General features: G+C 47.3%; 9 protein-coding genes across 14 annotated transcripts; 5 read left to right on the top strand and 4 right to left on the bottom strand.

Moving 5' to 3' along the window:
• Positions 1-1629: 1629 nt before the first annotated feature.
• On the bottom strand, positions 1630-2854 carry LOC9633044 (zingipain-1). Its single transcript, XM_024673971.1, has 4 exons — positions 2634-2854; positions 2344-2582; positions 2144-2284; positions 1630-2079 (listed from the first exon to the last, which is right to left on the bottom strand). Exons 1-4 carry the CDS (start codon positions 2830-2832, stop codon positions 1837-1839), a joined length of 822 nt encoding a protein of 273 aa, XP_024529739.1. The 5' UTR covers positions 2833-2854; the 3' UTR covers positions 1630-1836.
• A 1767-nt stretch (positions 2855-4621) lies between these two features.
• Positions 4622-7620, bottom strand: LOC112346027 (pentatricopeptide repeat-containing protein At1g76280-like). 2 transcript variants are annotated; one of them, XM_024673954.1, is made up of 12 exons: positions 7509-7620; positions 7162-7451; positions 6999-7106; positions 6760-6939; positions 6427-6714; positions 6275-6370; positions 6028-6216; positions 5753-5980; positions 5546-5692; positions 5298-5486; positions 5116-5235; positions 4622-5055 (listed from the first exon to the last, which is right to left on the bottom strand). In XM_024673954.1, exons 1-12 carry the CDS (start codon positions 7576-7578, stop codon positions 4663-4665), a joined length of 2298 nt encoding a protein of 765 aa, XP_024529722.1. In that variant the 5' UTR covers positions 7579-7620; the 3' UTR covers positions 4622-4662. The 2 variants fall into 2 exon arrangements, with proteins under 2 accessions (XP_024529722.1, XP_024529723.1); XM_024673955.1 differs by lacking the exon at positions 7509-7620 and having other exon boundaries at positions 7162-7185; positions 7236-7302.
• Positions 7621-7878: 258 nt separating this feature from the next.
• Positions 7879-8790, top strand: LOC112347277 (fasciclin-like arabinogalactan protein 14). The gene has a single exon (XM_024677925.1). The coding sequence runs from the start codon at positions 7941-7943 to the stop codon at positions 8703-8705; it is 765 nt and encodes a 254-aa protein (XP_024533693.1). The 5' UTR covers positions 7879-7940; the 3' UTR covers positions 8706-8790.
• A 62-nt stretch (positions 8791-8852) lies between these two features.
• On the top strand, positions 8853-11831 carry LOC9643127 (arginine--tRNA ligase, chloroplastic/mitochondrial). 2 transcript variants are annotated; one of them, XM_024677880.1, is made up of 17 exons: positions 8853-8968; positions 9083-9139; positions 9203-9339; positions 9396-9471; positions 9533-9634; positions 9680-9895; positions 9956-10036; positions 10087-10170; positions 10223-10327; positions 10377-10555; positions 10620-10704; positions 10755-10938; positions 11007-11076; positions 11132-11201; positions 11253-11342; positions 11402-11569; positions 11624-11831. In XM_024677880.1, the coding sequence occupies exons 1-17, from the start codon at positions 8879-8881 to the stop codon at positions 11732-11734; spliced, it is 1905 nt and encodes a 634-aa protein (XP_024533648.1). In that variant the 5' UTR covers positions 8853-8878; the 3' UTR covers positions 11735-11831. The 2 variants fall into 2 exon arrangements, with proteins under 2 accessions (XP_024533648.1, XP_002961325.1); XM_002961279.2 differs by having other exon boundaries at positions 8862-8975.
• Positions 11832-11846: 15 nt separating this feature from the next.
• Positions 11847-13749, top strand: LOC9643126 (hydroxyacylglutathione hydrolase). Its single transcript, XM_024677919.1, has 8 exons — positions 11847-12010; positions 12058-12261; positions 12341-12458; positions 12528-12628; positions 12692-12766; positions 12831-12929; positions 12986-13189; positions 13243-13749. The coding sequence occupies exons 1-7, from the start codon at positions 11855-11857 to the stop codon at positions 13130-13132; spliced, it is 900 nt and encodes a 299-aa protein (XP_024533687.1). The 5' UTR covers positions 11847-11854; the 3' UTR covers positions 13133-13189; positions 13243-13749.
• A 421-nt stretch (positions 13750-14170) lies between these two features.
• On the bottom strand, positions 14171-18650 carry LOC9633043 (probable LRR receptor-like serine/threonine-protein kinase At1g56130). The gene is made up of 23 exons (XM_002960624.2): positions 18517-18650; positions 18264-18450; positions 18133-18204; positions 18010-18081; positions 17872-17943; positions 17740-17811; positions 17595-17666; positions 17468-17539; positions 17345-17416; positions 17212-17283; positions 17093-17161; positions 16967-17038; positions 16833-16901; positions 16716-16778; positions 16622-16657; positions 16493-16560; positions 16075-16442; positions 15838-16018; positions 15606-15773; positions 15224-15553; positions 14929-15169; positions 14721-14871; positions 14171-14666 (listed from the first exon to the last, which is right to left on the bottom strand). The coding sequence occupies exons 1-23, from the start codon at positions 18620-18622 to the stop codon at positions 14271-14273; spliced, it is 3081 nt and encodes a 1026-aa protein (XP_002960670.2). The 5' UTR covers positions 18623-18650; the 3' UTR covers positions 14171-14270.
• A 7-nt stretch (positions 18651-18657) lies between these two features.
• On the bottom strand, positions 18658-20167 carry LOC9643125 (ribosome production factor 2 homolog). Its single transcript, XM_002960623.2, has 7 exons — positions 20062-20167; positions 19800-20009; positions 19484-19729; positions 19358-19423; positions 19122-19295; positions 18992-19057; positions 18658-18939 (listed from the first exon to the last, which is right to left on the bottom strand). The coding sequence occupies exons 1-7, from the start codon at positions 20128-20130 to the stop codon at positions 18811-18813; spliced, it is 960 nt and encodes a 319-aa protein (XP_002960669.1). The 5' UTR covers positions 20131-20167; the 3' UTR covers positions 18658-18810.
• On the top strand, positions 20161-22189 carry LOC9633042 (tRNA threonylcarbamoyladenosine dehydratase). 3 transcript variants are annotated; one of them, XM_024677900.1, is made up of 11 exons: positions 20162-20281; positions 20325-20383; positions 20441-20501; positions 20571-20718; positions 20797-21009; positions 21065-21199; positions 21247-21381; positions 21442-21657; positions 21712-21836; positions 21885-21942; positions 21998-22189. In XM_024677900.1, the coding sequence occupies exons 1-11, from the start codon at positions 20181-20183 to the stop codon at positions 22100-22102; spliced, it is 1356 nt and encodes a 451-aa protein (XP_024533668.1). In that variant the 5' UTR covers positions 20162-20180; the 3' UTR covers positions 22103-22189. The 3 variants fall into 3 exon arrangements, with proteins under 3 accessions (XP_024533663.1, XP_024533674.1, XP_024533668.1); XM_024677895.1 differs by having other exon boundaries at positions 20161-20281; positions 21442-21836; XM_024677906.1 differs by lacking the exon at positions 20571-20718 and having other exon boundaries at positions 20161-20281; positions 20922-21009; positions 21442-21836.
• Positions 22190-24829: 2640 nt separating this feature from the next.
• LOC9633041 (blue copper protein) lies at positions 24830-26578 on the top strand. 2 transcript variants are annotated; one of them, XM_024673849.1, is made up of 4 exons: positions 24830-25007; positions 25088-25182; positions 25259-25693; positions 25756-26578. In XM_024673849.1, exons 3-4 carry the CDS (start codon positions 25534-25536, stop codon positions 26379-26381), a joined length of 786 nt encoding a protein of 261 aa, XP_024529617.1. In that variant the 5' UTR covers positions 24830-25007; positions 25088-25182; positions 25259-25533; the 3' UTR covers positions 26382-26578. The 2 variants fall into 2 exon arrangements, with proteins under 2 accessions (XP_024529617.1, XP_002961322.2); XM_002961276.2 differs by having other exon boundaries at positions 24830-25182.
• The last annotated feature ends 948 nt before the right edge of the window (positions 26579-27526 follow it).

Genomic DNA, 27526 nt, shown 5'->3' with positions numbered 1-27526 from the left:
AGGTGTCCTCTGCCATGGAAAAGATGAGGAAACTGAATCTGAGGAGGGAGATTCTGGTGTTTGAGAATCTGGTCCATTTGCACTTTGCTCCTGAGGATTTGGAGAGGCTGTTTCGAGAGATGATCAATGAGCATCCTTGTATAACAGCGGAGCCAAGTGTCTACCAGAAAGTTTTCAATTCCTCGCACAAGCTAAGTTTCAAACACTTGGTTGCAAAGGAGGCCAGGGCCAAGGGCGTCAAGCTGGTGGTAAGCTCAAACCTCTTAGAAAGTAGCAGTGATTATAGTGATGATGATTGGAGGAAGATAATGGGTGTAGTACTTGAGATTGTCGAGGAGCCAGTGCAAGCTTATCAGATCTTGCTGAACAAATCCCAGGACGCTGATGTTGTCACGTCTATCATCAGAGAAGCCATCTGCATGGGAATGGCACTGGATGTTACACCCAAGCTGGTCAAGAAGCATTTGTATTTTGATCTCCAGGAAAGGCTGGGGAAGCATTTTCTCGTCACAAACTTAAAGAAGGGGCTGATTAAGCTAGACGACAAGGCACTAGCCAAGAGTTTAGACGATCGCAACTCCAGTGCCGGTGTGGTGTTTGAGCTTGCAACAAGAGCAACAAGTCAGGGCTTCCCTCGGGTTTTGGAGGAGATTCTTTACACCGAGAAGAATCCCGAAGTTGCTCGTTTGATGTTCCAGTTCGAGGCCTTCTGTAACCTGGTGGAGCCAAATGAAAAGACATGCAAGCTTCTGGCTAATAAACTCTTGCAAAAGGATATGGTAATTGAAGCCCAGTTTGTGATAGATACGTGCTGCAGAACTCACCCCAAATCGCTGATTGAGAAAGACTTTGGTGATGAGGAGAATGAGGAACACTTTGGTGATGAGGAGAGTGACTAGCTTTTAAACATGTTTAAAAGATATTACAGCAAAATACATACATGTTTAAAGAGAATAGGCAGTACATTTATTTGTTCCACCAGGGCCCGGACGAAACAAAGCTGCAGCTAATCCTCTTGTAGCACGGAACTGGGGGTGATGGCGGAGAGAGATAGTCGAGGAGAGCGCGGCGGCGGAGATGGCGGTGGTGGCGGAGACGATCATGCAGATGGTTCTCTGATGGGAAGTAGACGAAGGCGTTCACCCTGCATCGAACCAGTGGGAGCCAATGGGCTCCATGCTGCAACCTCATGTATTCACTGTTTTTGGATCTATAGCCGACGATGAGCACTGCTAGATGTAGACTTGCCTGGTCGTCTTTGCACGGGCCTTGCATTTTTAGGGTCTCCTTCACAAAAGAAGAAAAGAATGATTTTTCTCATACCCCTTTGTTAGTTAAATTCATCTGTCACGGCCTGAGGATGTCCATGTCATTGCTGGAGCTGTAGAAATTGTCATAGTAAATTGTCATAGTTGTACTAATGCCAAAAGAGATGCCGTTCTGACATGCAAAGTTCAAAACCACGGAAACATAAGACGCTGCAAGTCTGGTGGCTTAAGGGCACATTCTTACACAACAATAATAGCCACCTCTGTAAATTTGGACGTTAAAACCATCATTCAGTCGTTGGTCTGGAGGCAAACTTGTAGTGACGTATTTCACCAAATGCTATGCAAGTCCATGGTGGGATGGGATCATAATTTGAGTTTCTTTTAAACAAGTTCGAAGTTTGGAAATTCTCTAAGGGAATTTAGTCAAGGTAAACATGTTTAAAGAGAGTACATTTTAATGCGAAGTATGGAACGGCAAAATAAAACTGCAGGGTGATGGCAGTGGTCGAGGAGAGGGTGGCGGCAGAGATGACGGTGGTGGTGGTGGCGGAGATGGTGATGGTGGCTATGGAGATGGTCGTACCTTCTCTTTGACAGGAAAGTAGACGAAGCCATTTACTCCACATCGACCCAGTGGAAGGCCATGGTTACCACGCTGCAGCCTCATGTAGCCTTGCTCTCCCCAGTTTGTCCCCGCCGAGTTTTTGATGATCCAATAGTCTTGGCCGTTTTCTGATCCATAGCCGACGATGAGCACTGCTAGATACGGCGTTGCCTGGTCGTCTTTGCACGGGCCCTTGTAAATCCCCTGCATTTTTAGAACTTTGGGCTTGAGCGTGTTCTCCTTCAAAAAAGAATGATTTTTCTCATACCCCTTTGTAGCGATGGAACTCCGGCGCGTTGCCATCGATTAGAGCTGTCACGGGCTGCTTGGCAACCTGCTTGACGATCTCAGTGTCGTCGCTGGAGCTCCCGATATAGTCGTAATTGTCAATGCCTACGGAGCAGCGGTTCTGGAAGAGCACAACTTTAGTAAAAAACAATGGAAACACAAGAGCACGCACGCACTTACGTGTTTTCGGCAGGTGCCATTGAATCCTGTGAAGCGGTAATCCGATGCGGTGGAGAGGCCATTCCCTGTGTCGTCAAGGTAATCAAATGCGTTCTGGGGAAACCCGCTGTGGCAGCCATCGGTACCGTAGCTCCGGGAGCAATCCAGCAGCTGCTGCGCCGACAGCTCCACCAACACTCCAGTCGCAATCTTGTTGATTCCCTCGATGGCTTCTGCTGCCGCAAAAGCCCAGCTACCATCTGTATCGTGATATACCACTAAAGTGCGAAAAAAGGATTAAAGATTTATACTCTGGCATCCTTTGCGATCTTTCACAGGTGTGACGGCCCCCAAACGTCTCCAGTCCATGGACTTGGGGGGATCAGAGCCAACGTTGCCAAACATTTTGATGCCTGCATTATCATTCGGATTAGTATCACTTGCGGCATTTGCATTTGCAGCAAGCAGTAATAGGAGGATGGAAAGCGAAACCAAGGGATGCAGAGACATTCTTAGGGAGTTTCTTATCTCGAGAGAACGAAGGGTTATATAGCAGGTCACAACACCCCACGAGACTCATGCGGGTGAACAGTGTTGGTTGACTTGAACAGATTTACTACTGAGAATGAGTCAAGGAAAGACAATGCACGAGGCTGGCTTAGAAATGGCATGGCAAGTAAACAATCTGGCATCCTTTACGATCTTTAACAGGTGTGACGGCTCCCAAAGTTCTCCAGTCGATGGATTTGGGAGGGTCAGAGCCGACGTCGCCAAACATTCTGATACCTGCATCACCATCCAGATTACTATCACTGGCGGCATTTGCATTTGCAGCAAGCAGTAGGAGAAACGAAAGCGAGACCAAGAGGCGAGGAGACATTCTTAGAGAGTTGCTTATCTCGTTAACATGAAGGGTTATTACAGCAGTTACAGCGTACTACTGTCGATCTTACGGCTAGGACAAAAAAACGTAATGAAACGCAAGATGGCAAAGGATATACAATACAAATGAGGATCCTTGGCTCAAGACAAAATGGCATCGCAAAAACAAACAGGGGAGACAGAGACAGAGAGAGAGAGAGAGAATTTAAACTCTACCTCTGAAAAGTTTGTACGGCTCCTCGAATCCAGACTTTCAGTCTAGCTTGAGGTCCGCATCTCTGGAATGCCATTCATCAGCACTCGCGTACTTGCAATCTTGCAAAAGCTTGCCCGTCGGCATTTGTTAGATACGAAAGCGCTGAGATTTCAACCGTTCGAACCATGGTCGAATGTGTGATCACCTCCACCTGCATCTGAATCAAACACACCGAGTAAGAACCAAAACAAAACAAAAAAAAAGAAAAAAAAGAAAAAAAATACTCTCGGGTAGCTTAAAGTCGTAGTTGTGGATCTCCGGATCCGGATCTCCCGCAGAGGCAAAGGCACACCCATAGAACCTATGAAAACTCGGGCTGAATCAAAGAAGACCGCGGGTGAAAAACGTCCTCCACAATCGCATAGCCAGTGGGCAGACCTCACCTCAGTATCTCGAGATCCGCATGGTAGAAATCCACGTTCTTGTTTGGATTGGTGGTGTTGAGGATGCAAAACATGACGAACCTCAGCGTGTAAGCATAGTGGTTTCCTTTCCCTTCTAGCTGCTGCTGCTGCTCCACAAGCTCTGGATCACCTGTCCATACATCATCTCCATGAACTGGACGGGGCGAGGATGGTGGTAGAGCTGGAAATCCAAGAGGACCAAGTAGTAAACGAGCCCAGCAGCCACGGAGAGGATTCCAATGACCAGCAGCAATCGAAAGAGCTTGGTTCTTCCTTTGAACTCGGCCTCGGAGATCTCCCTAAAGCGCCCGGAATCCATGAGCTGGAAGACGAGGTCCAGGGGCAGCGGTGGAGTTGCCGGCTTTGTGCCAATCCCGAGATATGGATCCCCATTCCCATTCTCTTCGTCGGCCTCATAACTCTGACCACGTTCTTCCACGATGCCTTCCAGCCTCTTCTCCCTCGCCGCGTCATTCTCGCCATGGCGATCGATGTCCCGGGACGGAAGGTTTATCCGGAGCGCAGTATTGCCATATTTTGCGCGATCGGGCTCGACCCCGACCTAAGGGCCGATTTCCTGGGTTACCCTCACCTGGAGGAGATGTCGATAGCTCGGCGCTGCTGTTATCGATCGAGGAAGTAGGCGGCAGCGCCGTTGCCACACATGATCCAGCTCAGGCGAGAGCGCCTTGCTCCTGGCGCCAGAGCGACCCAACCTTTCGATTCCATACACTCAACACTTTTATTTTTAGAGAAATGGCGGGAAGCTTTTGAATTTGAATTTAAAACTTTAAAACTTTACGCGTTCTCGTTCTCTTGTTTGGAGTTCTTCTCGCTCGCCCACTTCTCGTCTGTCCCAGCGGCAAGGCTCGCTAGATTTAAAGTGTAGAGGGCCTGAGCTTCCGGATCCCCGGTTTCCTCGATGGTTTTGCCCAGTGATTCGGTCATCTCCGACACGAGCTCGCTGTTGTCTTGCATCAACACCTCCACCGCGCTCTGGATCGTGCTCTTGCCGCTGCTGCTGGCGCCCTCTAGCATTCGGGAGCTCAACGTTCGCACGGCTTCGATCGCGTCGTCCAGCCTCTTGAGGTATATGTACGTGATCATGACTTTGAGAATGGTGTAGGAGTTTGGAGGGATGTTGCGGTCTTTCATGTCGTCTATCAAGAACTCGATCATGTCGATACGACCCTGAGAAGAGAATTTAGACTAGAAAAGGTAAACCCGCAAACGAAAGGCAAGATAGCTCACCCGGACTGCCGCAGCACCTATGATTGTGTTAAACGAGTAGATATCCGCCTCTATGCCCGTTCTATCCATTGTCTGGATAACTTCCAGTGCCGATTCTAGCTCGTTTGCAGCACAAAGAACCTGGATGTATCAGCCGAATCAGAATAGAATAGAAGGAAAAACTAAACAGGTTGGCTACTGACCTTGATGAGCGAATTGTATGTAACCGAATCCGGACTAAGGCCGTCGTCTTGTAGCCGCTTTAAAACCTCGTTGGCATAAGTTACATCTTTAGACCGCAGGCATCCATAGATCATAATGTTGTACGAGTGAAGATTTGGCTTGAGATTCTTTGCAGACATCCTGGTAAAGAGTTCCTTGGCTTCTGAAAACTGCGAAGGGTTAGACTGACAAATAGAGCAGCCAAACTCTAAAGATGGGACGTGCAAACCTGGTCGAACATAATGCATGAGTACATTGCAGTGTTGTATGCAAAAGCGTCCAAGAATGGAGCTCCATCCTCTGCAGAGAAAGCTTCTGCGTTTAATAGCCGCTTGAGAGCAGGACCAAGCATTCCTTCTGATCCTAATCCTCGCATCTAGTTGAAGAATGAAAAGAAGGAACCAATTAGCCGCTATGAACATAAGGTTTTACATACCAGAGCCGTCAGAGACTGACGTGAATGCTGAATGCCAGAGGCCAGCATATCTGCTTCAAGCGCTCCCAGTCTGCTAGTCAAGTCCTCGTGAGACGACTGATCACCCCCTGCATAAGGGACGCTAACGCTACCAAAATTGCAAAAAAGGGCCGTGTACGTGCAGATGTCCGGAGGTACACGCGCGGTTTTCATTGTTCTCAGTACACGCAGGGCACGATCTTGTTCATTCTGTCCGAGAAAAAGTAAGGTGAGAGTACTCCTATCATCTTTCATACCGTCAGTGAGCACGCCTGAAAAATGAAGTTGAACGCATGAGCAGTGGGCCGTTGACTAGGCTTGGCTTTCAGCATTTGTTCCAACAGGTTCTCAGCTTTATCTAGCTCTGAGTTTCTGCAGTAGCCTTCCACGATAGCACCATAGATTGCACTGTCAGGTTCTATTCCTCTGGACTCCATGTTCTGAACCTGGTAAAATGCAGGGACAATGTCATAACGATTCAGGAAATTCAGAACTGCTGCTTACAAGCTTAAGTCCATATTCTACACCTCTCCCTTTTACAACAGCTCGAATGACAGCGTCGTAAGTGACGATCGTTACAGGTATTTCCATCCGATTCATCTGTAGTAATGAAATAATTAATATGGAGTATCGAAACCAAATTTGCATTACCTTACCTCCGAAAACATCATCTCTGCTAGTTGATACTGACCCGTTTTGCTTGCTGTGCTGATGATTGCGTTGAAAACCTCAGTAACCGCCGGAGGAATACTTTCGGAAAGCTTCATTTCTTCAGCAATATGATCCAGCATCTCTTGCAAAATGATTAGTGCCTCACCAAGATCACTTCCCCGGCAAAGCGATATGATGTAAGTGCGATAAGAGTTAAACGAAGGGGAATAAATACTTTTCAGCTCGATCCACAAGCTCTTTGTCAAACTAAGATCTTGCTTTTTTCCTGCAAGCTGCGAAAAGAATTACAGCGGTAGCCAAAATCTATCTCGACTTACCCTGAGAAGTTCAATGTAAGTCTGTTGATTTTTCTCCACCTTTCTACTGGTCATCAACTTGAGACACTTATCTGCATGAATGCTGCTGCCAGCGGATGCGCAACCGTTCAACACACTGTTAAACATGAAGACGTAATCCACACCATCACCCCCAGTCGCAGATTCCAGCATTTCCATGGCCTGAGAGGACCATGAGAACAGTGTAATGACCTTCCAGGCATTAATGAAGCTTTTGATACCTCGTCCAGATTTCCAGCACGGCTCATAGCACCAAGAAGATGAGTGTCGCACCGCTCGTTGGTTTCCATACCAAGCTCTTTCATGAATCTCATTATCTGCCTCGCTAGCTGGAGAGACTTGTCTCTGTGAGTGATCCCAGGATCAAGAGATGGAAAAACTTACCTGAAAGTTTCCAGCCAGGGAGCACTGATAGAGAAACTCGTTACAGCTTGTAGCAGTCATCATCTCATACTTACTTAGATCCGGAAGGAGCTCCATTGCCTTGTCATTCTGCCCGGCCCTGATGGCCTCGATGAGCCGCGACATCAAATTCCAATTTTTGAGCTTCTCAAAGCCATCAATCTGCGACTCCCCATCTCCACACGGTTCTTTTGCTTCATGATCCTCCGCATTGTGTTTCTGAGAATCAGGAACCCCATGCGCGGTTGATTTCGGACCTTCCGGCTTGCTTCCTGGCCCGAAATGTGTGTAAGAAAAAGCAAGATCGCGATCCTAGAGACGAATTTCACCTGGATTGAGGCAGAAACTCCGGCGATTTAGCACTCCAAGCCTCGCCGCGGCCCTCCATCGCAGCAGCATTTCCTCATGAATGGCACGATAAACCCTAAACCCGGTGTAGACCTAATTCTTCTAGAGTAAGAATATTTGGTAGATGGAACCTTTGGTGGTACTCGCGATCAAACTTACCTTAGGCCTTGGCTTGGAGGACAAAGTTTTTTTGATAATATGTCAAGGTAGCGATAGACATAGCGCAACCAACGACTACAGTGATGGCAGCTTGACCTCCCAACAGCCCGCCAATCGCCAGCCGTCCATTTCAAATCCAGCCGTCGATCTCTGACGCATATTCTTATCAGCCTTGGGAATATTTAAACTTTGAAAAAGGGGGAATACTTTGAGAAGGGGGCGAAGTCTACCCGCATTGAGTGTAGCGCTGTGCGATGAGGATCCATTCCCTTCTCCTCGCCGCTCTCGCCGCCTGGATCTCGATCTACGCCACTAGGGCAGCGGCGAAAACGTTCAACATCACGAAGGAGCTCGAGGGTCACCCCAATTTCTCGGAATTCAACGATGCGCTCACGGAATCCGGCCTCGCGCGCAGCATCAACGCGCGGCGATCCATCACGGTGTGCGTCCTCACGAATTCGCAGATGAAGAGCTTGAAGGGGACCTTGGGCAATGGCTCGACGGACATCAAGCGCGTGGCGGCCTTCATCCGCCCGCTGATTCTCCTCACATTCATCGATCCATCCAACCCTCACACCGCGCGGAGCATCAACGGCAGCCAGCAAGTGAGCTCCATGTACCAGGCCGCCGGGACTGCCATCTCCGACCAAGGCATCGCCAATCTCACGCGGACGAAGAAGGGCAGTGGGCTCGAAATCGTGACCGCCGGTGGCTCCAACACGACCATCACAAAGGCCGTCAAGACCATTGGATTCGACCTCAGCATTGTCCAGGTCAGCAACTACGTGGCTCCGGATGGTGTCGTGGAGGCTGAGGATAGGCCGGTGGTTCCTGACGGGGCGCTCGCGCCTGCCGTGGCGGCCAAAGCCCCGCCGCCCCCAGTCTCCACCGACGAGGATTCCTCCTCCACGGACGATGATAACGTGGACAGCCCTCCATCTCTAGCCAATCGGCTGAGCTCCACCGCTATTTGGGGCGCATTGGGCGCCTTGGGTTGCGCAATCGTGATCGTTCTCTAGTTTAGGGTTAGATCGGTTGGGCTACATTGTCAAGTGTGTGTGTGTGTAAAAGATTGCATTTGAAACTTGTACGAATTTGTACGAACTTCGTTTGTGTGTACGAAATTGTAAAACCCTGGCCCAAAACATCGGTGTACGGTAGCGCCACTTAAGAGCCCTAAACCCTGGAAGCGATGAGGCCTTCTTGTTGCGTGTTGGAGCGGCCATTCCTTGGCGCCTTGGCGGGCGGGAGCGGCAGCGGCACCAAGATTCGCAAATTCGAGGTCGCATGTAAGCCCCGATCGTGAGGGATTTGCAGTGAGTGAAGGATTTCGCTGTGGATTTTCTAGTCGCTGTGCTCTAGGGCTCTTCGTGACTAATGCGTCGTGCTCTTGCAGCGGAGATTTAGGTGCTGCCTCGGCGCCATGCAGGACAATGCGGCTGCTCCAGCGCTGGTAAATTGGCTATGCTGCGTCTTGTGATTTCTTACGGTGCACTCCATCAATTTTTTCTTACAGGAGATTAGATTCGATACTATCAGGCAGGAGCTCTCAAAGATAGCAAGGGAGTCTTTTCAGACTACTCTTGGGGAATGGGGAAACGTGGAGCCTGCCGTCGCCGCGTGTGCGAATCCAAACTTTGGAGACTACCAGATGTAATGATCGAGCTTTCTTTTCTTTCTCTTTCTAAAGAATGTGTCTTTCATTACAGCAACAACGCAATGGGGATATGGTCCACCATCAAAGGCAAAGAAACGGAGTTTAGGAATCCAAGAGAGATTGCTCAGGTGACCATCTTGTGACGCGTTCCTTCGGCTGTCAGTCATACTTTGCGTTTAATCTTTTCAGAGCATTACGAGAAACTTCCCTCAAACTGGATTTGTGGAGACAACTAGCGTCGCTGGACCTGGTTTCATAAATGTCAAACTCTCATCTGTCTACATTGCGAAGGTGAGACAGTGTTCATTACTTTTTTTGTTAACTGTGCTTTTGTAGAGATTGAACGAGCTGTTGCTTCATGGGATTGATACTTGGGCACCAGTGTTGCCTGTGAAAAGAGCGATCGTGGATTTCTCGTCACCGAACATAGCAAAAGAGATGCATGTTGGGCATCTGCGCTCGACGATCATTGGAGATTGCCTTGCAAACATGATCGAGTACTGCAAAGTAGAGGTTCTTCGGCGAAATCATGTTGGTGACTGGGGAACTCAGGTACTGTGTTCTGGTATTTGTTGTTGTGACTAAAGTATTTATACGTTTTTGTGTATGTAGTTTGGAATGCTGATCGAATACCTCTTTGAAATGTTTCCGAATTGGGAGGACATTGGAGATCAAGCAATTGGAGATTTACAGGTTTTTTCCTTAGTTTATACCAGCACATTGTTTGATACTGTGCTTCGCAGGCGTTCTACAAGGAATCTAAAGTGAGATTCGACGCTGACGAGGAGTTTAAGGCGAAGGCACAGCAAGCCGTGGTCAAGCTGCAGGTAGAATATGCACGCTTCATTTGCTTGTTTTTGACGTTGTCCACGTCTTCAGAGTGGTGATGCCAAGTATCGTGCTGCGTGGAAGATACTTTGCAACATTAGCAGGAACGAGTTCCAGCAAGTCTATGACAGATTGAAAGTTTCCCTGGAGGAAAAGGTTTGAACCTTTTGGGTTTTGTGCGGCAACGTTAAACTTCTTGGCACAGGGCGAGAGTTTCTACAACCCTTACATTCCCGATGCGATTCAAATTCTCCGTGACAAGGGAATTCTGGAAGAAAGCGATGGCGCAACAGTTATTTTCGTTGATGGGCACAAGATACCGCTTATTGCAATCAAGCGGGATGGGGGCTTCAATTATGCCAGCACAGATTTGGCAGCGTTGTGGTACGTGCATCCAGATAATTGGTTTCATGTTGTTTTCCCACATTCTTTTTTTCTTTCAATTCAGGTATCGGCTGAACGTAGAGAAGGTGGAATGGATAATATATGTTACTGACGTTGGACAACACCAACATTTTGACATGTTGTTTAAGGTTTGATGTGCTTCTTATTTTGTTATCAAGGCTGAACAATTTCAAATTAGGCTGCCAAGCGAGCAGAGTGGCTTCCCAAAGAGGGCTATCCTCGAACTCAACATGTTGGTTTTGGTTTGGTCTTAGGCGCAGATGGAAAGCGATTTCGAACCAGACAAGGTACCGGTCTTGTGCGGCTTGTGGACTTGTTGGATGAAGCCAAGTCTCGAAGCAAAACTGCTCTGATTGAGCGCGGTAAAGCTAACTCTTCCTCTCTTGTCTTTCTTTCTTTCCTTAACTTTTTAATCTCCTTGTTTTTACAGGAAGAGACGACGAATGGAGTCCAGAGGACCTGGATGCTGCTGCGGAATCAGTGGGCTACGGAGCAGTCAAGTAAAAATTTGTGCTGTCTTTTTGTCCTTTCAGAACGTCACCGTGGGTTGCACAGATATGCCGACTTGAAAAACAATCGGGAAACCAACTATACGTTTAGCTTTGAGCAGATGCTGGATGTTAGAGTAAGTTGCATGTTTGTCTCCATTATTTATCTTCTGTAATCCTTTTAACAGGGTAACACCGCGGTGTACCTTCTGTACGCGTACGCCCGAATTCGCTCCATTATCAGAAAGTCGGGGAAAAGCATCGATGAGCTCAAAGAGGTTTGCGAGTGTCTCAATCTTTCTAATCTGTATGTGTTTTTTTTTTTTTTTTTTTCCAGAATGGTGCGATTGTACTGACTCATCCAGACGAGAGAGCTCTCGGTCTCTTCCTCATCCAATTCTCCGAAGTCGTCGAGGACGCTGTCACACGGCTCCTTCCAAACACGCTGTGCGAGTACCTGTACAACCTCTCGGAGAACTTCACGAGGTTTTACACGAGCTGCAAGGTGGGAAGAAATCAATGGTTTGATCATCGAAGCTCATGGTTGTGTTTCGTGTAGGTGAATGGAAGCCCCGAAGAGACGAGTAGATTGCTGCTGTGTGAAGCGACTGCCATTGTCATGAAGCAGTGCTTCAAGCTCCTCGGGATCACTCCATTGGAACGTCTATGATGATTCGGTATATTCGATTTTTGATTCGAACGAGTTTTGTTTAACCGCAAAGTAAAAAGATTATGTTAATGTCAAACATTTCGTCATTGTTCTTTAACCTTTATTTGCCCTAAAGTGGAAATGGGGAGTTTGGCATTTCGCGTGGCGCTGGCGCCGCCTCTCGTCGGTCGATCATCGAGGCATGGCGCGAGGATTTCAGGGGCGCGCTATCGATTGTCACGCTGCTGCTTCTCCTCGCAATCGGCTATGGCTAGCGCCGCGCTGGAGATTGAGCTGGTAAGCAAAACGAAAATCGTAGACGAGCTATAGAAATTTCTTTCCAGATTCCTTGCTTGAAGGACAATTACGCGTATTTGCTGCGTGATGCGAGCTCCGGCGCGATTGGAGTGGTGGATCCATCGACGGCCCAGCCTGTGATTGAAGCTCTCGAGCGGCGGGGCCTCAAGCTCACGCACATTATAAACACGCACCATCACTGGGATCACACAGGTGGTAATGCCGATCTTAAGAAACGCTATGGTGCACAGGCACGAGAATTTTTCTTTTTCTTTCTCTTGTCCTCTTTTCTTTTGCGAAGAACTAAACTATACTTGGTTGGTCGTGTAGATTGTTGCTCCTCCTGGCGATGGAATCCCCGGCATTGACGTTCCATTAAAAGATGGAGATACGTGGATGCTTGGAGAGCATGCCATGAAAGTTATTGGAACTCCTGGTCACACACGGGGTAGCTCTTTCTCTGCTTAGTTTCTCAAGTTTTGTTTCATGATTCTTATATCTGGAGATTGCGTTTCAGGTCATGTCAGTTACTATTTCGCGGATTCGAGAGCTGTGTTTACTGGTGACACGCTCTTTTCAATCGGCTGTGGAAGACTATTTGAAGGTTCTGCCCAACAGGTGGAGCTTTGAATTTAGCTTATTGACACGTATTTTTTTACAAGTTTTTCTTCTTCTTCCTAGATGTGGTCCTCTCTTTCAAAGCTCGCGGCTTTACCGGATGAAACTCGGGTCTTTTGCGGTCATGAATATACCTTGGTATGGACAAATCGTTTTTTCTCTGTTAAGGTTGTTCATTTCTCTTCACGGTTGCTTCTTACAGTCGAACGCGAAGTTCGCAATGACGATTGAACCGAACAACCCGGCCTTAAATTCGCATTTTGAGAAAGTCAAGCAGCTCCGAGACAGCGGCCTTGCCACGGTACTGCTTAGAAAAACAAGTACTTTCAGTGACGACTGCTTGGTTTGTATGTGTAGATACCGTCCTCAGTGGGAGAAGAAAAGAAGTTTAATCCATTTCTGAGGCCAGCTAGTCGGGAGATCCGGAGGAGCTTGAACCTCTCCGATGATGCTAGTGATAGCGATGTCTTCGCAGCCGTGAGGAAAGCCAAAGATAGAGCCTAATACGTAAGGAATACGCTAGCTAAGAGACCTTACATCAGCTAGCTATAGAGAAGCGAGGTAAGAGTTGATGAAGTCCCATCTTTAGAGATCACAAGTTTATTTTTTTACAGTAAGAACAGTAGCTTCCTTCGACTCAGTGCTTGAGACCATTGAGCCCCTCATCGCGCATTCGGATCATCACCACTTTCTGGTTACCTAGAGACAGCGAGAACAGCGCCTTGGCACAAACGTCCCTCATCTTCTTCCAGGCCGAGAGAAATCCAATCCTTACGCCTGGACGCTTGATCCTCCACGCTCTCATTTTCCTCCGGTGAGGCCTGCTCTTCATCCTGGATCCTCCCTTTGCTGCTTGCTGCTGCTGTTGCTGCTTTCCAGAACACTTGTCAGTGCCATCGATTCTGCTGTAGCTCCTCGCCGATTGCCTCATCTTCAAGCTCCTGTAAGCAACAGGGAGAAGTCCAGTATAGCTCTCCATTTCTATACTGTTCGCCTCTACAGATCTAGTGGAAGAATTCGAGAAAAGAGGAGGAGATCTTTTCCTTTCTTGCCAAAGTCGCGCTTTCTCTTTTCGAAGAATTAAGTCGCGAGAAAAGCAAAGCAAACTCCTTTTGCTGCTACGAGAGGAAAATTGCGCGAAACAAGACGAAATCTTCAAAGTCGTTCCTGCTGGCCAGTGAAGTCTGACTCGAGAAAAATCAAACAAAAAAAAAAAAAAAATCAAAAAAAGGAAGAAGAAAAGAAATGATAGAACAAAACCACTTGCAAGCGAGAATGAGTCTACACTCGGACAGCTTGGAGGAGTTCAGTTCTTCATGGTTATGTACAGGGCCCATGAAAACCATCTTTTTCTCGCACCAAATTCGTGTCAGATTCGTTCCCCTGCGTGTTGCGAAAAGAGAAAAAACTTCGAATAAATCGTCAAAAGGCCAGGCTTTGGAATGAAGTGACAATTTTTTTTTCTTTCCTTTAGGTAGGAGGTTCCGAGTTCCCACCGACGACAAAATTGCCTTCCAGAACGCTTTGACCGGAATGCCAAGGTTTGAATGCGAAGCATATACCAAAAATCCGCATATTTACAGAATATGCTTTTCTTCGCTTAGCGAGCTAAACTAAACAAAAAGTTAAGTGGGAAACATTTTCACCTTGCTTCCACGATGGAGTTCTCTTCCTGGTAGCTCAAAGGCGCTTGCGAGGCTTGCGAGCTAAAAACGTATGAGGTGTTGGCGCTGCTGCTGCTGGGCTGATCGACGCTATCGACGCTGCGGCTTCGATCCTTTCCACCGGAGTCCGAGAAGAATCCCGGGGCCGCGTCCTTGAGAGCGGAGAAGTAGCCTGGGCGGAGGGAGCTCACGTCCACCGGGGACGTCCCGACGAGCATCGCTACGACGTGAGACATCGCCGGACGCGAGGAAGCCACGGCCTGGCTGCACAAGAGGGCCACCTTGATCACTCTCGCCGCTTCCTCTTGAGAAACGTCTGTGAGCTCTTTGTCTACCATGTCCATTTCCTGCTTCCTCTCGTACAAGTTCCATGCCTGTTTGGAAACAACTTAAAAGATCGAACCGATGTTTTCCTCGTTTTGGCTTACCCATTCAAGCAAGTAGACCATGTCTGCTGGCACGCTTGTGTCCAAGTTGCTCCTCCCGCTCACGATTTCCAGAGCCAGGACTCCGAAGCTGTAGACATCTGCTTTCTCTGTAAGTTGGCCCCTCATTGCGTATTCAGGAGAAAGGTAGCCTCTGGAAAACAAAAACAAGAGTTAGCAGACTCGATGGAACTTGCATCCTCTTACGCACATTGTGCCGGCAACTCGAGTGCTAACGTGAGTTTCGTGATCTTGGAACAGCTTTGCCAAGCCAAAGTCTGCAATCTTTGGAGTCATGTTTCTGTCCAGGAGAACATTGTGGGCTTTGATGTCCCGGTGTACGATCTTGGGCTTTGAATCCTCGTGCAAGTATGAGAGTCCTCGAGCAATCCCCAGACAAATGCTGAACCGTGTTGGCCAGTTAAGAAGATCGGGCTTTGTGCGCCTTGAAGCTGGATCAAGAGAATCAGTTCATCAAACTCGATAAGCATTTTGAAACAGCTTACACAGCAAGACGTGGTGAAGGCTGTTGTTCTCCAAAAACTCATAGACCAAGAGCCTGTGATCGCCATCAATGCAGCACCCGTGCAACTTCACCAGGTTTCTATGTTGCACAGACGAGATAAGTGTCACCTCGTTCAGGAACTCGCGAGAGCCTTGCTGAGATTTGGACGAAAGCTCCTTGATTGCAACCACTGTGCCACTAGGCAATACACCCTTGTAGACTGCGCCAAAACCTCCCTGTCCCAGCTTGTTTTCCGAGGAGAAATTCCGTGTTGCGTTCTTTAACTCATTGTATGTGAAAAGGTCCGGCTTGCCTTCGAGATGCTTCAAATCTGCAACAAAAGCTTGAGTATTTTGCCACAAAACGTTTCAAAATGTACGTACCCTCGTCTTCCAATAAAGCTTTAAGCCGTCTCTGCTGTCTCTTCACTATCAGAAACACAGCAAAGAGAATAACGAAAAGAATGGCCGCGCCTATTCCTACGCCTATAGCGACAGCTTTTGAGCTCTTTGATTTGGATCCTGGTGCTTCCAGACCAGCAGTGCTAAAGACTGGAACATAAACATTCCAACTTATTCGAGCCTGGAAAGTTGACAAAAAGAATTAAGTGCGTACCTGGTGTCACCCGAATTGCAGCCACCAGAGGACCATAGCAACAAGTACCTTTACCCCTCCATACAAAGTGCATATCGAGAACATTATTCGTCACCTGGACATTTCTGAAGGTTCTCACTAGAGCTCTGGAGGAACCACCAGCTTCATTTTGTATGTTAAAGTCCTTCACCCTTTGCGTTCCCTGCAAGAGTGTGTGTGAATAAGAAAAACGCCTACAATAAGAGATAACAGAATTACCTGAAGATAAATATCAAACAATCTCCTAGTTATACCGAGCCAAGTGGTGCTGTTGTCCAGCTGAATCTCCGCAAAATGGAACTCCAGAGTGTATGCACCATTTACCATCCCAAGGCCTATGTATCTTAGCGAGCTCGGAGCACTTCTTGAAGTTTGGTAGAGCCCCCGATCAACTGTCCCCAGCACCGGCACAGTGGTGTTCTCAAAAGCCCTCACAAAGCCATCCGAATAGCCTGTACTGCCTACTACCCATGCTTGATCGTTTGAAGTAAACGTTCCCATAGTAAACATTGCTGTATCCTCGCTAAACATCGTCCCTGAAGACGATGTTATTTGTGGACCTCCACAATTGATAGCAAATTGATAACCTATACCCATTTTAATCAGAGAACGAAAAGCGAAAAGCTTTCTAGCTTACTTCGTCCATCTCTCACTCTGCTGCAGTTTGCTCTCGACTGCAGACAATTTGAAGCTGCTGCTCTAATGCTGCACGCAAATGTGAAAATCACATGATGTTCTCAGGAAAATAGAATACTTCAAAACATACTCTGGATTAAGATTAAATTGGTTCCATATGGTGTTCCTAAAATCAACAAAAAATGCGAATCAGAAAAATGAATGTGAAAATGTTAGTGACGTACGCTTGAGCGATTCTACTTATCCAGCTTGGCATGGGTCCAGACAGTTCGTTAAACGAGACATCCCTGCAATAAAATGTCAACCAACTAGAATAAATAAGCTGAAAACAAACGCAGTACAGGCGCTGGAGACTTGTTGATGCCAGTTGAGAAGGGAGCGGTCCAGTGAGGCGGTTGCTTCCAAGGAGACTTTACAACAAAATGACAAATTCAGCCGACATACAAGTCAAAAGAAAAAAAAACCAAAATCGTACAGATTTTGTAGAGAAGGAAACGCCCACAAGGATGACGGGATTACGCCGGTCAAATTATTGAAGCTCAGGTCTCTGGGAAATATTAAACGTGTAAGCTAGTTTCTGAAACTAGAACGTAGTTCTTACAGGTGTGTCAATGTACTTAGATTTCCAAGATCAGGAATGGAACCAGACAACTCGCAGTTTCGCAACATCCTGAAGATTAAACAGAAAGTTTAAAACGAACAAAATCAGGGAAAACTCACAGCTTGTTTATCTCCCTCAACATGTTGAGACTCGATGGAATTGCACCTCCTGATGTTATGTCTCCCAGGTCTCTAAAGATTGAACACAAGAACATAACTGTCAGTCATAACGCAAGAACAATACTTCACTCACAATGTCTTTATGTTGCGAAGGTTTCCTAAACTGGAGGGAATCGGTCCCTGGAAATTATTCCCATGCATTTTCCTGCAACACGTTTCTTAACATTTACATCTCACGGATCACGGCTCAGCTTACAAATCTTGAAGAGCGACCAGTCTTCCAATGAACTCCGGAAATGTCCCATTGAAATTGTTTCCAGCCATCCACCTGGCTTCCAGCCAACTGTAAGAGAAGGAAAAACGTGGAAAGCTTACAGTATTACAGAGTTTCAAGGCTTGTCAGATTTCCAAATTCTTCGGGTAGCTCCCCGCCTAGGTTGCACGCATCCATGTATCTGAAACAGCCCCACGATTCATTTTTTCCGAGGAAAGAAGAAGACGAAAAAAAACAACGCTTTAAAAGCTTACATTTTGCGCAAAGACTGTAAGTTTCCAATCTCCCTTGGTAGTGTTCCAGAGAAATCATTCGATCCAAAACCTCTGAGAAGCAGAGGAATAAGTGAGAAGAGACTAGGCCCACGTACCGACTCAATTTCTTACATGCTGACCAGATTTGTAAGCCGCCCCAAGCTAGATGGCAATGGTCCGCTCAACTTGTTAATTCCCACCGTCCTATACGAGCAAAAAAGTAAGCAGGATCAACAGAACCGCCTTAGAGCTGAGACAGAATTCACCTACAGATACTGCAAGTTGGATAGCGAGCCAATTTCGTCCGGAAGCCGCCCCGTGAGCACGTTTTGTGCCAAGTTCCTGAAAGCCCCAAAGAATGATGCATTGAACGATTACCGGAGCCAAACTTACAAGTCGTTCAGTTGGGGGAAATTCCCAATCTCAGGAGGGATCTGTCCAGCTGCGTTCATGCTCACCACCACTCTGAAAACGAGAAAACAAAGAGCAAAACGAGTTAAGAAGAAAGCCGAAAGCTCTCTTACATCCTGGTGACATGACAGAGCGAGGAGTTTCCCCTGCCGCAGTTGCACTCGATTCCAGTGATCGGGTTGTTGAAAGAATTTGCGCTGGCTGTGTTGTTCCATCCGTTCAAGCCGCTGCAAGGGTCCACGCTAAAGTTCCAGAACCTTGAAATGCGCAAACTATCTGCGAGGATTCTCAGAGCCGCCACTGTAGACAAGCACGACATAGAGAGTGAGATATCGGTTCTACACTAAGACTCGAAATGAATCTTACACTCGTCAGGATCTGTTGTTGTTGTTGCTTGTGCTGCTGCTCGATCATGGAAGGCAATGAAGAAAAGTAGCACCCAAAGCGCTGCTGCGCCAAGAGAAACCCCCATATAGCTAGAAGAGATAGAAGAAACACATTTTGATCAACAGTGGAATGAGATCGTACTATTAAGTAGCGAAAAATGACGAATTCGGTCAACTGGGCTGGCACCGAGTATGAAAACGGTGGCTGGCATAAAAAAGAAAAAGGTGGCGCTACTTGCACTCGTAGCACAAAATTGACCGAAAGCACAAGTGCTTACTGTTCATCGTTTTGTCGGAGCTTCTTTCTGGCCTCGTCTTTCCTTTCCCCGTCTGGAAGAGCTGCAGCCGCTTCGCGACGCTCTCTTTTTAAGCCCTTCATTTTCTTCAGCGCGATCTCTCCAACCTGTAAATAGTCTCGTTTCACGTGTGTGGCAAAGAGATGCACGGCATCGTACCTCCTGTTTAGGCATGTAGATCCTTCCAACTTTGCCGTCCATCATGTCGGAGCTTACGTTTTTAATCTAGCAATACACACAGTAAAGGGATCAGACGCGACTATTTCCACAAGTGATAAAGCGACAGTACCTTCTTCTGTGGCGCCTTTGAAACGGTTCTCATAGCCTCCTTTCTTAACTCCTCGCCAGGAGTTTGATTTCGTCGAAACACCATGTCTAACGATGGACCGACATCTACGAGCACAATCTGTGGAACCTTGGTACCCGATTTCATCAAACGTATGGCGCAGTGTCTAAACAACACCTGTTTGATTCCTATCGTGAGTACCATGTATATAATGAAAGAGAAAAATAGATAGAAATCACCTTAGTTGCTGTAGCAACACAAACAAACACACGATCCAGACCAGCAAGATTGATCCTGTCCACCTCCTGCAAAAACAAAAGACAAAAAAGCCAAGTTAGCAAGGGAGTGACTTGGAAAGATCATACCTCTCCCCTAAAGAAATCTAGCATCATCTCCTTGAACTGCCGGCATTTCTCATCCGACTCAAATGCTTCACCGATGAAGGCAAAGCACGGTTTAGATCCAACTTGTGGAGAGAACTTTCGAGCACCTCCATGATCTTTGACCGATTTATACCGCTCAACTCCAAGCTCCATGAAATCATAAACATGGTTGTCATAGAACCTCCCAAACACGATGTTGTTTGGCCGTTTCTTCGAGTGAGATCCAAACTGCAGCAAAACTTCACGTCAGGAGAGCTCGATCGAGAAGGAAAAGAAAAAGAAAGAAAGGAATGCTCACCACTACCAAGCTGCAGTCTGTTTTCTTGGAGAAGAATTCCAGAGGAGCAGCGCCGGCTGGCTCGAAAGGCCGGATGTTCTCGTTTTTCCGGGTCCAATGCACGGCATTGCCGCCGTCCTTCTTGATGTGGTGTAGATCGCTAAGAACTCCCTTCACAACCGCTGAGGTCGAGGTGCCGTGGAGCAAGAGCGCCTTCTTCACATTCTCCTTCTGCGGCGACGGAATCAGACCTATGGATCGGCGATGAAGAATCAGAACTTACAATCTTTGGAGCGCGCTTCTCCAGCGCCCGCCTCGCTTGCTTCGTCTTGGGCTTCACAACGCGCAGCATCTTCTCCCCCCCTCAAGAACCCTAGCAAAATATTTAGGGTTTATCAAAACATGGACAAGGCGCTATGGCTGTGCGCGGGAGCGGTGTTTGGATCCGTCGCGTGCATAGCTGTGAATCGCTACTGGGATTCCTTCTCCGATCCGAAATCAAGGTGTGTACGCGGTTTTTCTGGACTGTTCGGATGATTTTGGCAGAGAATGGATTTTCTTTCGGCGAGAGACGAAGGTTACAGTAGCATTGGACACAAGCAAAGGTATTTCGTCCTTCTTTAGCTCTTTTTTCTCTTCACAGAAGACCTTTCATTGCGCAGTCGATGAGGAAGCCATTCTTCCTGATTTAAGTGATGAGATTCTAGTCGAGCAATTTACACGGTATGTTCCACGCTGCTTTTTTTTTTTTTTTTCCATTGTTTGGGAGGAAGGAACTTCTCTCTCGTCCAGGAATGTCCAATTTTTTGGCTTGGAAGGACAGAAAAGAGTCCAAGCTTCGTTCGTGATCGTCGTTGGACTTGGAGGAGTGGGCAGCCATGCCGCCGCGATGCTCCTCCGGTCTGGAGTTGGAAAACTTCGCTTGATCGATTTTGATCAGGTTGGTTTCCTTCCATCGTTTTTGTTTTTGGTTTTTCCTCCTTTCATTCAGTGTGAGAATGCTTTGTTACTCGCGCAGGTCTCTTTGTCTTCGCTTAATCGCCATGCTGTGGCGACGAGAGACGATGTTGGCACTCCTAAAGCAGTTTGTCTAAAGGAACATTTTTCTCGCATTTATCCTGAATGCGTTATTGAGGCTTGCAGCGAGCTGTTTGACGAGTCGTCGGCGGAGGATTTACTTTCGGGGTCACCAGATTTTGTTTTAGACTGCATTGACAACATCGACACTAAGGTGAGATGTTTCTACTCTAACTTTTTGCAACTTATATCATGAGTTCGTGGCGCAGGTTTTTTTGATCGCTACGTGTAATAAAAAATCGCTTCGAGTTTTGTCCGCGACGGGTGCTGGGGCCAGAGCTGACCCGACTCGCGTTCGTATTGCGGACGTTTGTGAATCATCGATCGATCCTCTTTCTCGCGCGGTATGCTCGTCTAAATTTCTTCTTCTTCCTCTTAGAATAAATACTAGGTGAGGCATCGGTTAAGACGCTTGCATGGCATAGAAAGTGGAGTTCCGGTGGTGTTTTCCATGGAGAGGCCGAAAGCAAAGCTGCTACCTGTGAATGGTGTCGATGGACAGGAAGGAAATCCTTCAGATTATCAAGTAAGTAGTTAGTGGTAAGTAGCTTGTATGCTATGTGAATATCGAGCTGACAATGAGCAGATAGTTCCAGGTTTTCGAGTTCGAATAATTCCCGTGCTCGGAACAATCCCAGCCATTTTTGGCCAAGTCATGGCCTCTTACACAATTGCGAAGCTTGCAGGGCTTCAAGTTGAAACAGAGCCCGTGGTTAATCTAGACGTGGAGCACTATGCTGTTCTTCATCGACGTCTGATTGAACGGGAAGAGCTGCTTTATGGAACAGCCGACGCTGTTGAGGTGAGCAGTTTCATGGCTTCTTGGCGCTGTTTCCTCCAAAGCTTGCATTTGAAGGTGGACAAGGAGGAAGTTGCCTATGTTGTCCGAGAGCTATGGCGTGGTAAAAGCGCAAGGAACCAGGATTCTCACGATGTTGGCAGAGGGATGTGGCGATCGGTGAATAAACTGACACTAACGAGGTTTGCATTTCCGTTCCAGTCTTACAGTTCCTTCAGCTCTTTGTGCAGATGGGATCACAAACAGCCTCCCAGTGTTTCGAACTTAATCCTGCTCACATTTCAAGAGGTACGGCGAAACTCGAGAGATTTTCTTTCTTTATTCATGTTTGTCCTTGCCTCAGGCCGAAAAACATGAGGCTTCAAGCGTTGAAGAAATCAAAGAGCAGGAACCAGCTTTCTACGCTATGGTGACAGAAACCCTTAATCGTGGAAAGAAAGAGTTTTAAAGGCAAAGCTGGCATTCTTTTTCTCGTGAGTTAATCACTGGAGAAACCTTCATTTATAGTAAATTTAAGCTGGAAAACTCAACTCTAGAGTTGCTCCCCTCCACACTGTAGGAGAAAATAAATTAGCATGCAGAAGTTTAAACCTTGCAAAAAAACAATTCCTCCAGTCTTCGCATGGCAATACTCTTTGACCCCACAGCTTCCATTTCTGTAGGAGAAAGTACATTACAACTCATGAACTTCATAAACGGCTCAAAACTGTCATTGCCTCCAAGCCCGATCATGCCTCACATATGTCCTGCTCAAAGCGGGTAAGCCAACTAACATTCGCAGGCAATTACCAAAAACTCATACCCACAAAGGTGGAGTTTCCTCGTCCGTCTGAGTCGTCTGCTTTCGCTTGCAGACCCTCCTCTCAGGTAGATCTTTGCCATTCCTCTGCAAAAATCAAAACGTCTAGAAGTTGATATGCAAAAGATATGCAGGAGTGTTTACCGCCATCAGTTTCATGTTCTCATCTATGCTGGCTGCATATGCTCGCAGCTTGTCCAGGTCCTCCATGTCACTCTCGAGCATTTGAAACTTCACCTTGTACTGAGGAAGATCTGGCAGTATCAACAGATCTTCATGCTCCCCTGTGGTCTTATTCGCTTTCCTCCATGTATGGTAGTCGAAGCGAGCATAGTTGGCCTCTGATGTGACAAAATACAACCCTGCGACCTGTATCTGGTTTCGGCGAAGGGAACTTACCAGCATATAAACTGGGTGCCACACGACCAGGTCCTTCTTTGCCAAAGTTGAATGGAGGAGGTACGCAACTTTCTGCTTGAAGTCAATATACAAACTGTGGATGGCCGCCTCCGTTTGCAACCTCGGCCAGAAATAAGCTGACTTGGCTCGTTCCCTGGTATATTCCTCCACCTTGGCTGTCAGGTCCGTAAAATCCGAGTAGAAACAGACGTGAAGATCCTCCTCCTCATCGACCACCAGGTTTTGGACGGTGTTTGAAGCTCGAGCGCGCTGGGTCCGAGGCACAATCTGCTCACAGTCCGTGAGGAACTTCGGAAACGTGAGGTGCATCAACAGTTCCATGATTTCTCCTCGAAAGCCCCTGACTCGTCCCACCTCTCTATAGGAGATAACCACGCGGCGCCAGTGCTGGACGTCAAGTCTCAGAAGCAGCTGCTCCTTTATAAAGGTCGAACCAATCACCATGCAGTTTTTAATCGATTCTTCACCCCTATCCAAGTGGATGATCTTGTGGGATTTGCCTGTGCACCGTCCGACTAGGGTGAACATGTCAAGTAGATTTTTCTGGCTAGAGATCTCATCCTTTAAGCTGTGCAGAATAGAAGAAAACTGCCATCGTTTTACAAATACAAGCCTCGGAATGTAGCCAACATAATAAACATGGTGCCGAACATCAGACCAAGTAAGTTCATCCCGGAACACATGTGCATGGCACTGCTTAAGTTCCTCTTTGCTCCACAAACGTCCGTAAAAAAGTTTGTAGCCGCTGGTAGTCTCAGTAAACTCTTTATACACAATTCTATCCGGGCTTGTGATAAACAGCGTGTTGGGATCTAAGAAAAACGTTGTGATGGGCTCATTGTCGTTTATGAAGATCGTCCGTTGGTCCATCAAGTACCTGTCAACCTCGGCTCTATCCCCCACAGAATCAAACTTTTTCTCTTTAAAGACTGCATAGCCGGTTCCCATTTTCTTTTCATGGTACACAACAGTGTAACCCTTCTTCATGAAGGTGAACAGCAGCTGCAAGCCGATAACCGTCTTTCCTGTTCCTGGCTGTCCTATGAAGAGCGTCCAAAACGGGACAGGTGCCCCAAGTCCACGTCGGCCTTCCGCTTGCAGCTCACGACGCTCATGAAGCTCACGAAGCTCATCCTCTAATTCGTGAAAAAGCTCCACACAGTCCTGCCGAACATACAGAAGCTTGCTCCTTGGGACATCCCAGTAAGTCGTGTCCCCCAAGGTCGGTACGAAGAAACAGCCTGCTACGGGCTCGTCTCCAATACGTTTCATCCCGCCTGGGGTGTGCTCCACAAACTCCGACTTGTGAAAGTTCGCAAACAGCCTAACCAGAGCTGGAACACATAGCAATCAGGACGCAGTTCGAGAAAACTGTTAAGCGCTTACCATCGTCATTCGACATCTCTAGAGCCCTAAAAGAAATTTGGAATCTAAGGCAAATTTTGTCGCCGCTGTGGCATGGTAGATCTTCAAGGCCATGAACTGCAACGGTACGGCGTTACATTCCTGGGAATTCCGGATCCCGGCGCTTGAAATCCGGATTCTTCTTCCCTACCTCTGCAAGACAATGGTGTTGATAAATTTCCACCGGCCGTGAGAGGATGCGTCGGCATGAAAAGTACCAATCTCTTCTCCTGGACATCACGAGCTCTTGCGCAGCGGGCATCTAGAAGAAGCAGGACCGCGTTCGATCAAATGCAACGCCGTGATCACGGCGATGCCAGAGAGAGACACCAGCCTGATCCAAAGATATCTTCCACGACATATGCCGAAGTGCCCACAATGCTTCAGTGTTCTCACAAAGCAAAGATTTCAACAGTGCTAAGACGTTTTTGAAGAGATGCCCCAGCAAAACATAGTCGCATGGAATGCGATAATCGCAGCACTTTGCCGATGTGGGCATTTTGAGAAAGAAATGATTGCTTTTGACAAGATGCCCGTCTGGCAGCACAATGCACCCAGCACTGCATACGCAGAAAAAGGATTTACTCGCGAAGCGAAAATAATGTTTGCGAGAATGCCACAGCAAGGATTCGTCTCGTGGAATGCTCTCCTTGCAGCAAATACCAAGCTCGAAATCGCAAGCGATTGTCGAATCGATGCCGGTGAGGAACATTGCTCCTAAGGATCCAAGGTGAGACAAGTCTTTGATATCTCGAACAGTGGATCGCAAGAAAAAAAGTTTACTTTTGTTTTGCTGGGGAACTTAAACAGTGGTTTGACTTGACACGCTGAATCAGAATCGAGGTCTTCTAGACGTTTGACTTGGTGGATCACAGTCCACAACACGGTAAAACAAGTTTCGGCAGGTCAGTCGTGTTGTCACAAACTATAGAAGAATGTTTGATCAGTTCCGGGAACTTTCACTGAGACATATTTCTACAGGGGAATTGCGAAAAAAGATAGGATTGTCTGACCGCGATGGTGGGCGGTGGTGGTGGTGGTAGTGGCGTGACCGCGCTCGTCACGCGGCAACACGGGCCGGTTCTAAGAAAGGTCAAGATTTTCACACCTTATTGTTGTTGAGTTTTCCATCTCCCCGCGTCCTTCTAAGCATCTATATAGGCTCCCTCGTTTCCTCCTGATTCTAACATCGCTCATAGTCCGAAAACGTTTCGGTTTGTTTCTTCTCTGCGAACTTAGCAGCAGGAAGATCAAAGATGGCTTCAAAGAGTCTTCTCGCAGCACTGGCATTGCTATCGCTCCTACATTTTTCCTCTGCGGTGGAGTTCACAGTCGGCGATAGCAACGGATGGACTTTCCAAGTTAACTACACACAATGGGCTTCGTCGCAAACTTTTCGAGTAGGAGACATTCTCGGTAAGTGATAGTCCTCGTTTTCTAGTTCTCGAGCTAAAATTCTATCGACCGTGTCCTTGCAGTGTTTCCTTACACATCAATCCACGACGTTCGCGAAGTGAGTCAAGCCGACTACGATAGCTGCGATGGATCCAACGCCGTCACTACTTATGCCACCGCCAGTCCCATTCGCGTCACGCTCTCGAGGCCAGGAGCTCACTGGTTCCTGTGTGGAATTCCCGGCCACTGCGCAGCAGGGATGAGAGTTCCAATCAATGTTGCCACTGCTACTTTCACTGCTACTGCTCCAGCTCCATCGCCATCCGCGCGATCTGGCGGCAGGGCTCTCTCTCCAAGGAGCTCGCTCGCGACATCACCCTCTCCATCGCCAACGAGCTCGCTCCCGGCTTCACCGTCACCGTCATCTCCATCGCCAAGCAGCTCACTCGCACCTTCACCGTCACCGTCACCACGGAGCTCGTTGGCATCATCGCCCTCACCGTCACCGTCAGCATCATCGTCTCCAGCGCCATCGACGACCGTGATCCCAGCTCCAGATCTTCCACCATCGCCACCAAGCTCTGATCTTCTTCCACCGGCTAGTATTCCAACCAATGCGCTTCCTCCGGCCTCTCCGCCCTCGAGCTCCGCGCAGCTGGTTTCCATCGGCTGGGGCCTCACCATAGCTGGATTGGTTCTTGCTCTCTAGAATAGAACCATTCCGTTTCAAATCCAATCGCTTTCCTTTTATTCCTTGTATTTTTTAAAATTTTTTTGTAGCTACTAGTGAACGCAGAGATCTCGGACGATCATGTATACAAAGAAGTTTCTTCTTTCATGATTCATGGCGAGCTTCTAAGATCATCCATCACTATTGATAAAATATATTCTCATTCTTTTCTTGCACCACTGTACAAATTTTGTTAGTTCCCGTGGCAAAGAGGAGCGAGCATATTAGTTATAAGGAGGCGTTCTTCCATACAAGAACTACTAGGAATTGGACATTGACCAGCAGAACTAAGGAAAGGAGGAGATAAAAACGAGATAAAGAAGAAGGGGGTTATATATCTTTATTTGGTAGCGCAAATCTTGGTAGCACAGTTAGCAGCTTACATTCGCAGCCGTCCCTATGATCACCTGCAGCTCCTCCAATTCACCACCAGGGCTTAAACGCAAAAGCTATTGAATGATTGTTTAGTGCCTTGACACTGCTTGAGAGAGATGCCTTCTAGAATATTCTCCAGATGCCCATATGGTATAAAAAACGTATGGCAAGAGCCGTCTGATTTCAACATGTACATATGAATGACATTATAGATGGATTTCTATAATCCCACGACGTTTTGATATAAGTTACAAAGAAAAATTCGGTGTAGAAAGCTTCTAAAGTACCCAGTTTACATCCTAAAAAGCCTTCTTAGTAACTAATCCATGGTGAAACATGACGTTTATTTCCCACAACAAAATGCACAAGACCATTGAGTTGGTTTAATCATGAAAGACACGGTGTATGCCTTTTGAACCATCGTGAAATGAGGGGTCTCGATCACAATTGACGGCTCCATCTTCTGTGGATTCCACCGTGAAAATGGAGCTAACACATCGGACTTGCAAAAAAACTTAAAGTTTTGATGGGTTACAATCGATGAGCTGCCACAGCCTCCACCACAAGCTCAAGAAGCAAGAGGACAATGAGCCATAAGCAGCTTTCTTCTTGTCTGGCAAGTAGGTGGGAGCTTGAGGCTCGTCACAGTGTAGCAAAGTGCTAGGGTTTGTGGCATGATGGGACTAAGACAAATTGTCGAACATACCTCTTGAGCTCCTAGTCTAGTGGGGAGAAAGAATAATCTCCCT

This window comes from Selaginella moellendorffii, unplaced genomic scaffold (genome assembly GCF_000143415.4).
Source record: "Selaginella moellendorffii unplaced genomic scaffold, v1.0 SELMOscaffold_0, whole genome shotgun sequence".
NCBI lineage: Eukaryota > Viridiplantae > Streptophyta > Lycopodiopsida > Selaginellales > Selaginellaceae > Selaginella > Selaginella moellendorffii.
This window is presented reverse-complemented; position numbering and strand designations above follow the sequence as displayed.

Coding starts and splice junctions, on each gene's coding strand:
- LOC9633044 (XM_024673971.1), bottom strand. CDS start 2,832: ATGTCTCTGCATCCCTTGGTTTCGCTTTCCATCCTCCTATTACTGCTT. Junction 2,285..2,343: donor ATGGCACCTGCCGAAAACAC/GTAAGTGCGTGC, acceptor GTGCTCTTCCAG/AACCGCTGCTCCGTAGGCAT. Junction 2,080..2,143: donor AGTTCCATCGCTACAAAGGG/GTATGAGAAAAA, acceptor CTAAAAATGCAG/GGGATTTACAAGGGCCCGTG.
- LOC112346027 (XM_024673954.1), bottom strand. CDS start 7,578: ATGCTGCTGCGATGGAGGGCCGCGGCGAGGCTTGGAGTGCTAAATCGC. Junction 7,452..7,508: donor GAGTTTCTGCCTCAATCCAG/GTGAAATTCGTC, acceptor ATTTCGGGCCAG/GAAGCAAGCCGGAAGGTCCG. Junction 6,715..6,759: donor CTTACATTGAACTTCTCAGG/GTAAGTCGAGAT, acceptor TTCTTTTCGCAG/CTTGCAGGAAAAAAGCAAGA.
- LOC112347277 (XM_024677925.1), top strand. CDS start 7,941: ATGAGGATCCATTCCCTTCTCCTCGCCGCTCTCGCCGCCTGGATCTCG.
- LOC9643127 (XM_024677880.1), top strand. CDS start 8,879: ATGAGGCCTTCTTGTTGCGTGTTGGAGCGGCCATTCCTTGGCGCCTTG. Junction 10,171..10,222: donor AAGCCGTGGTCAAGCTGCAG/GTAGAATATGCA, acceptor CCACGTCTTCAG/AGTGGTGATGCCAAGTATCG. Junction 10,705..10,754: donor ATTTTGACATGTTGTTTAAG/GTTTGATGTGCT, acceptor ATTTCAAATTAG/GCTGCCAAGCGAGCAGAGTG.
- LOC9643126 (XM_024677919.1), top strand. CDS start 11,855: ATGGGGAGTTTGGCATTTCGCGTGGCGCTGGCGCCGCCTCTCGTCGGT. Junction 12,459..12,527: donor AACTCCTGGTCACACACGGG/GTAGCTCTTTCT, acceptor ATTGCGTTTCAG/GTCATGTCAGTTACTATTTC. Junction 12,930..12,985: donor GAGACAGCGGCCTTGCCACG/GTACTGCTTAGA, acceptor TTGTATGTGTAG/ATACCGTCCTCAGTGGGAGA.
- LOC9633043 (XM_002960624.2), bottom strand. CDS start 18,622: ATGGGGGTTTCTCTTGGCGCAGCAGCGCTTTGGGTGCTACTTTTCTTC. Junction 17,417..17,467: donor CTGGTCGCTCTTCAAGATTT/GTAAGCTGAGCC, acceptor AACGTGTTGCAG/GAAAATGCATGGGAATAATT. Junction 15,774..15,837: donor TGCAATTCGGGTGACACCAG/GTACGCACTTAA, acceptor TTTATGTTCCAG/TCTTTAGCACTGCTGGTCTG.
- LOC9643125 (XM_002960623.2), bottom strand. CDS start 20,130: ATGCTGCGCGTTGTGAAGCCCAAGACGAAGCAAGCGAGGCGGGCGCTG. Junction 20,010..20,061: donor AGAAGCGCGCTCCAAAGATT/GTAAGTTCTGAT, acceptor CCGTCGCCGCAG/AAGGAGAATGTGAAGAAGGC. Junction 19,296..19,357: donor GTGTTGCTACAGCAACTAAG/GTGATTTCTATC, acceptor GGAATCAAACAG/GTGTTGTTTAGACACTGCGC.
- LOC9633042 (XM_024677895.1), top strand. CDS start 20,181: ATGGACAAGGCGCTATGGCTGTGCGCGGGAGCGGTGTTTGGATCCGTC. Junction 20,384..20,440: donor AGCATTGGACACAAGCAAAG/GTATTTCGTCCT, acceptor TTCATTGCGCAG/TCGATGAGGAAGCCATTCTT. Junction 21,837..21,884: donor AATAAACTGACACTAACGAG/GTTTGCATTTCC, acceptor CTCTTTGTGCAG/ATGGGATCACAAACAGCCTC.
- LOC9633041 (XM_024673849.1), top strand. CDS start 25,534: ATGGCTTCAAAGAGTCTTCTCGCAGCACTGGCATTGCTATCGCTCCTA. Junction 25,694..25,755: donor TCGAGTAGGAGACATTCTCG/GTAAGTGATAGT, acceptor GTGTCCTTGCAG/TGTTTCCTTACACATCAATC.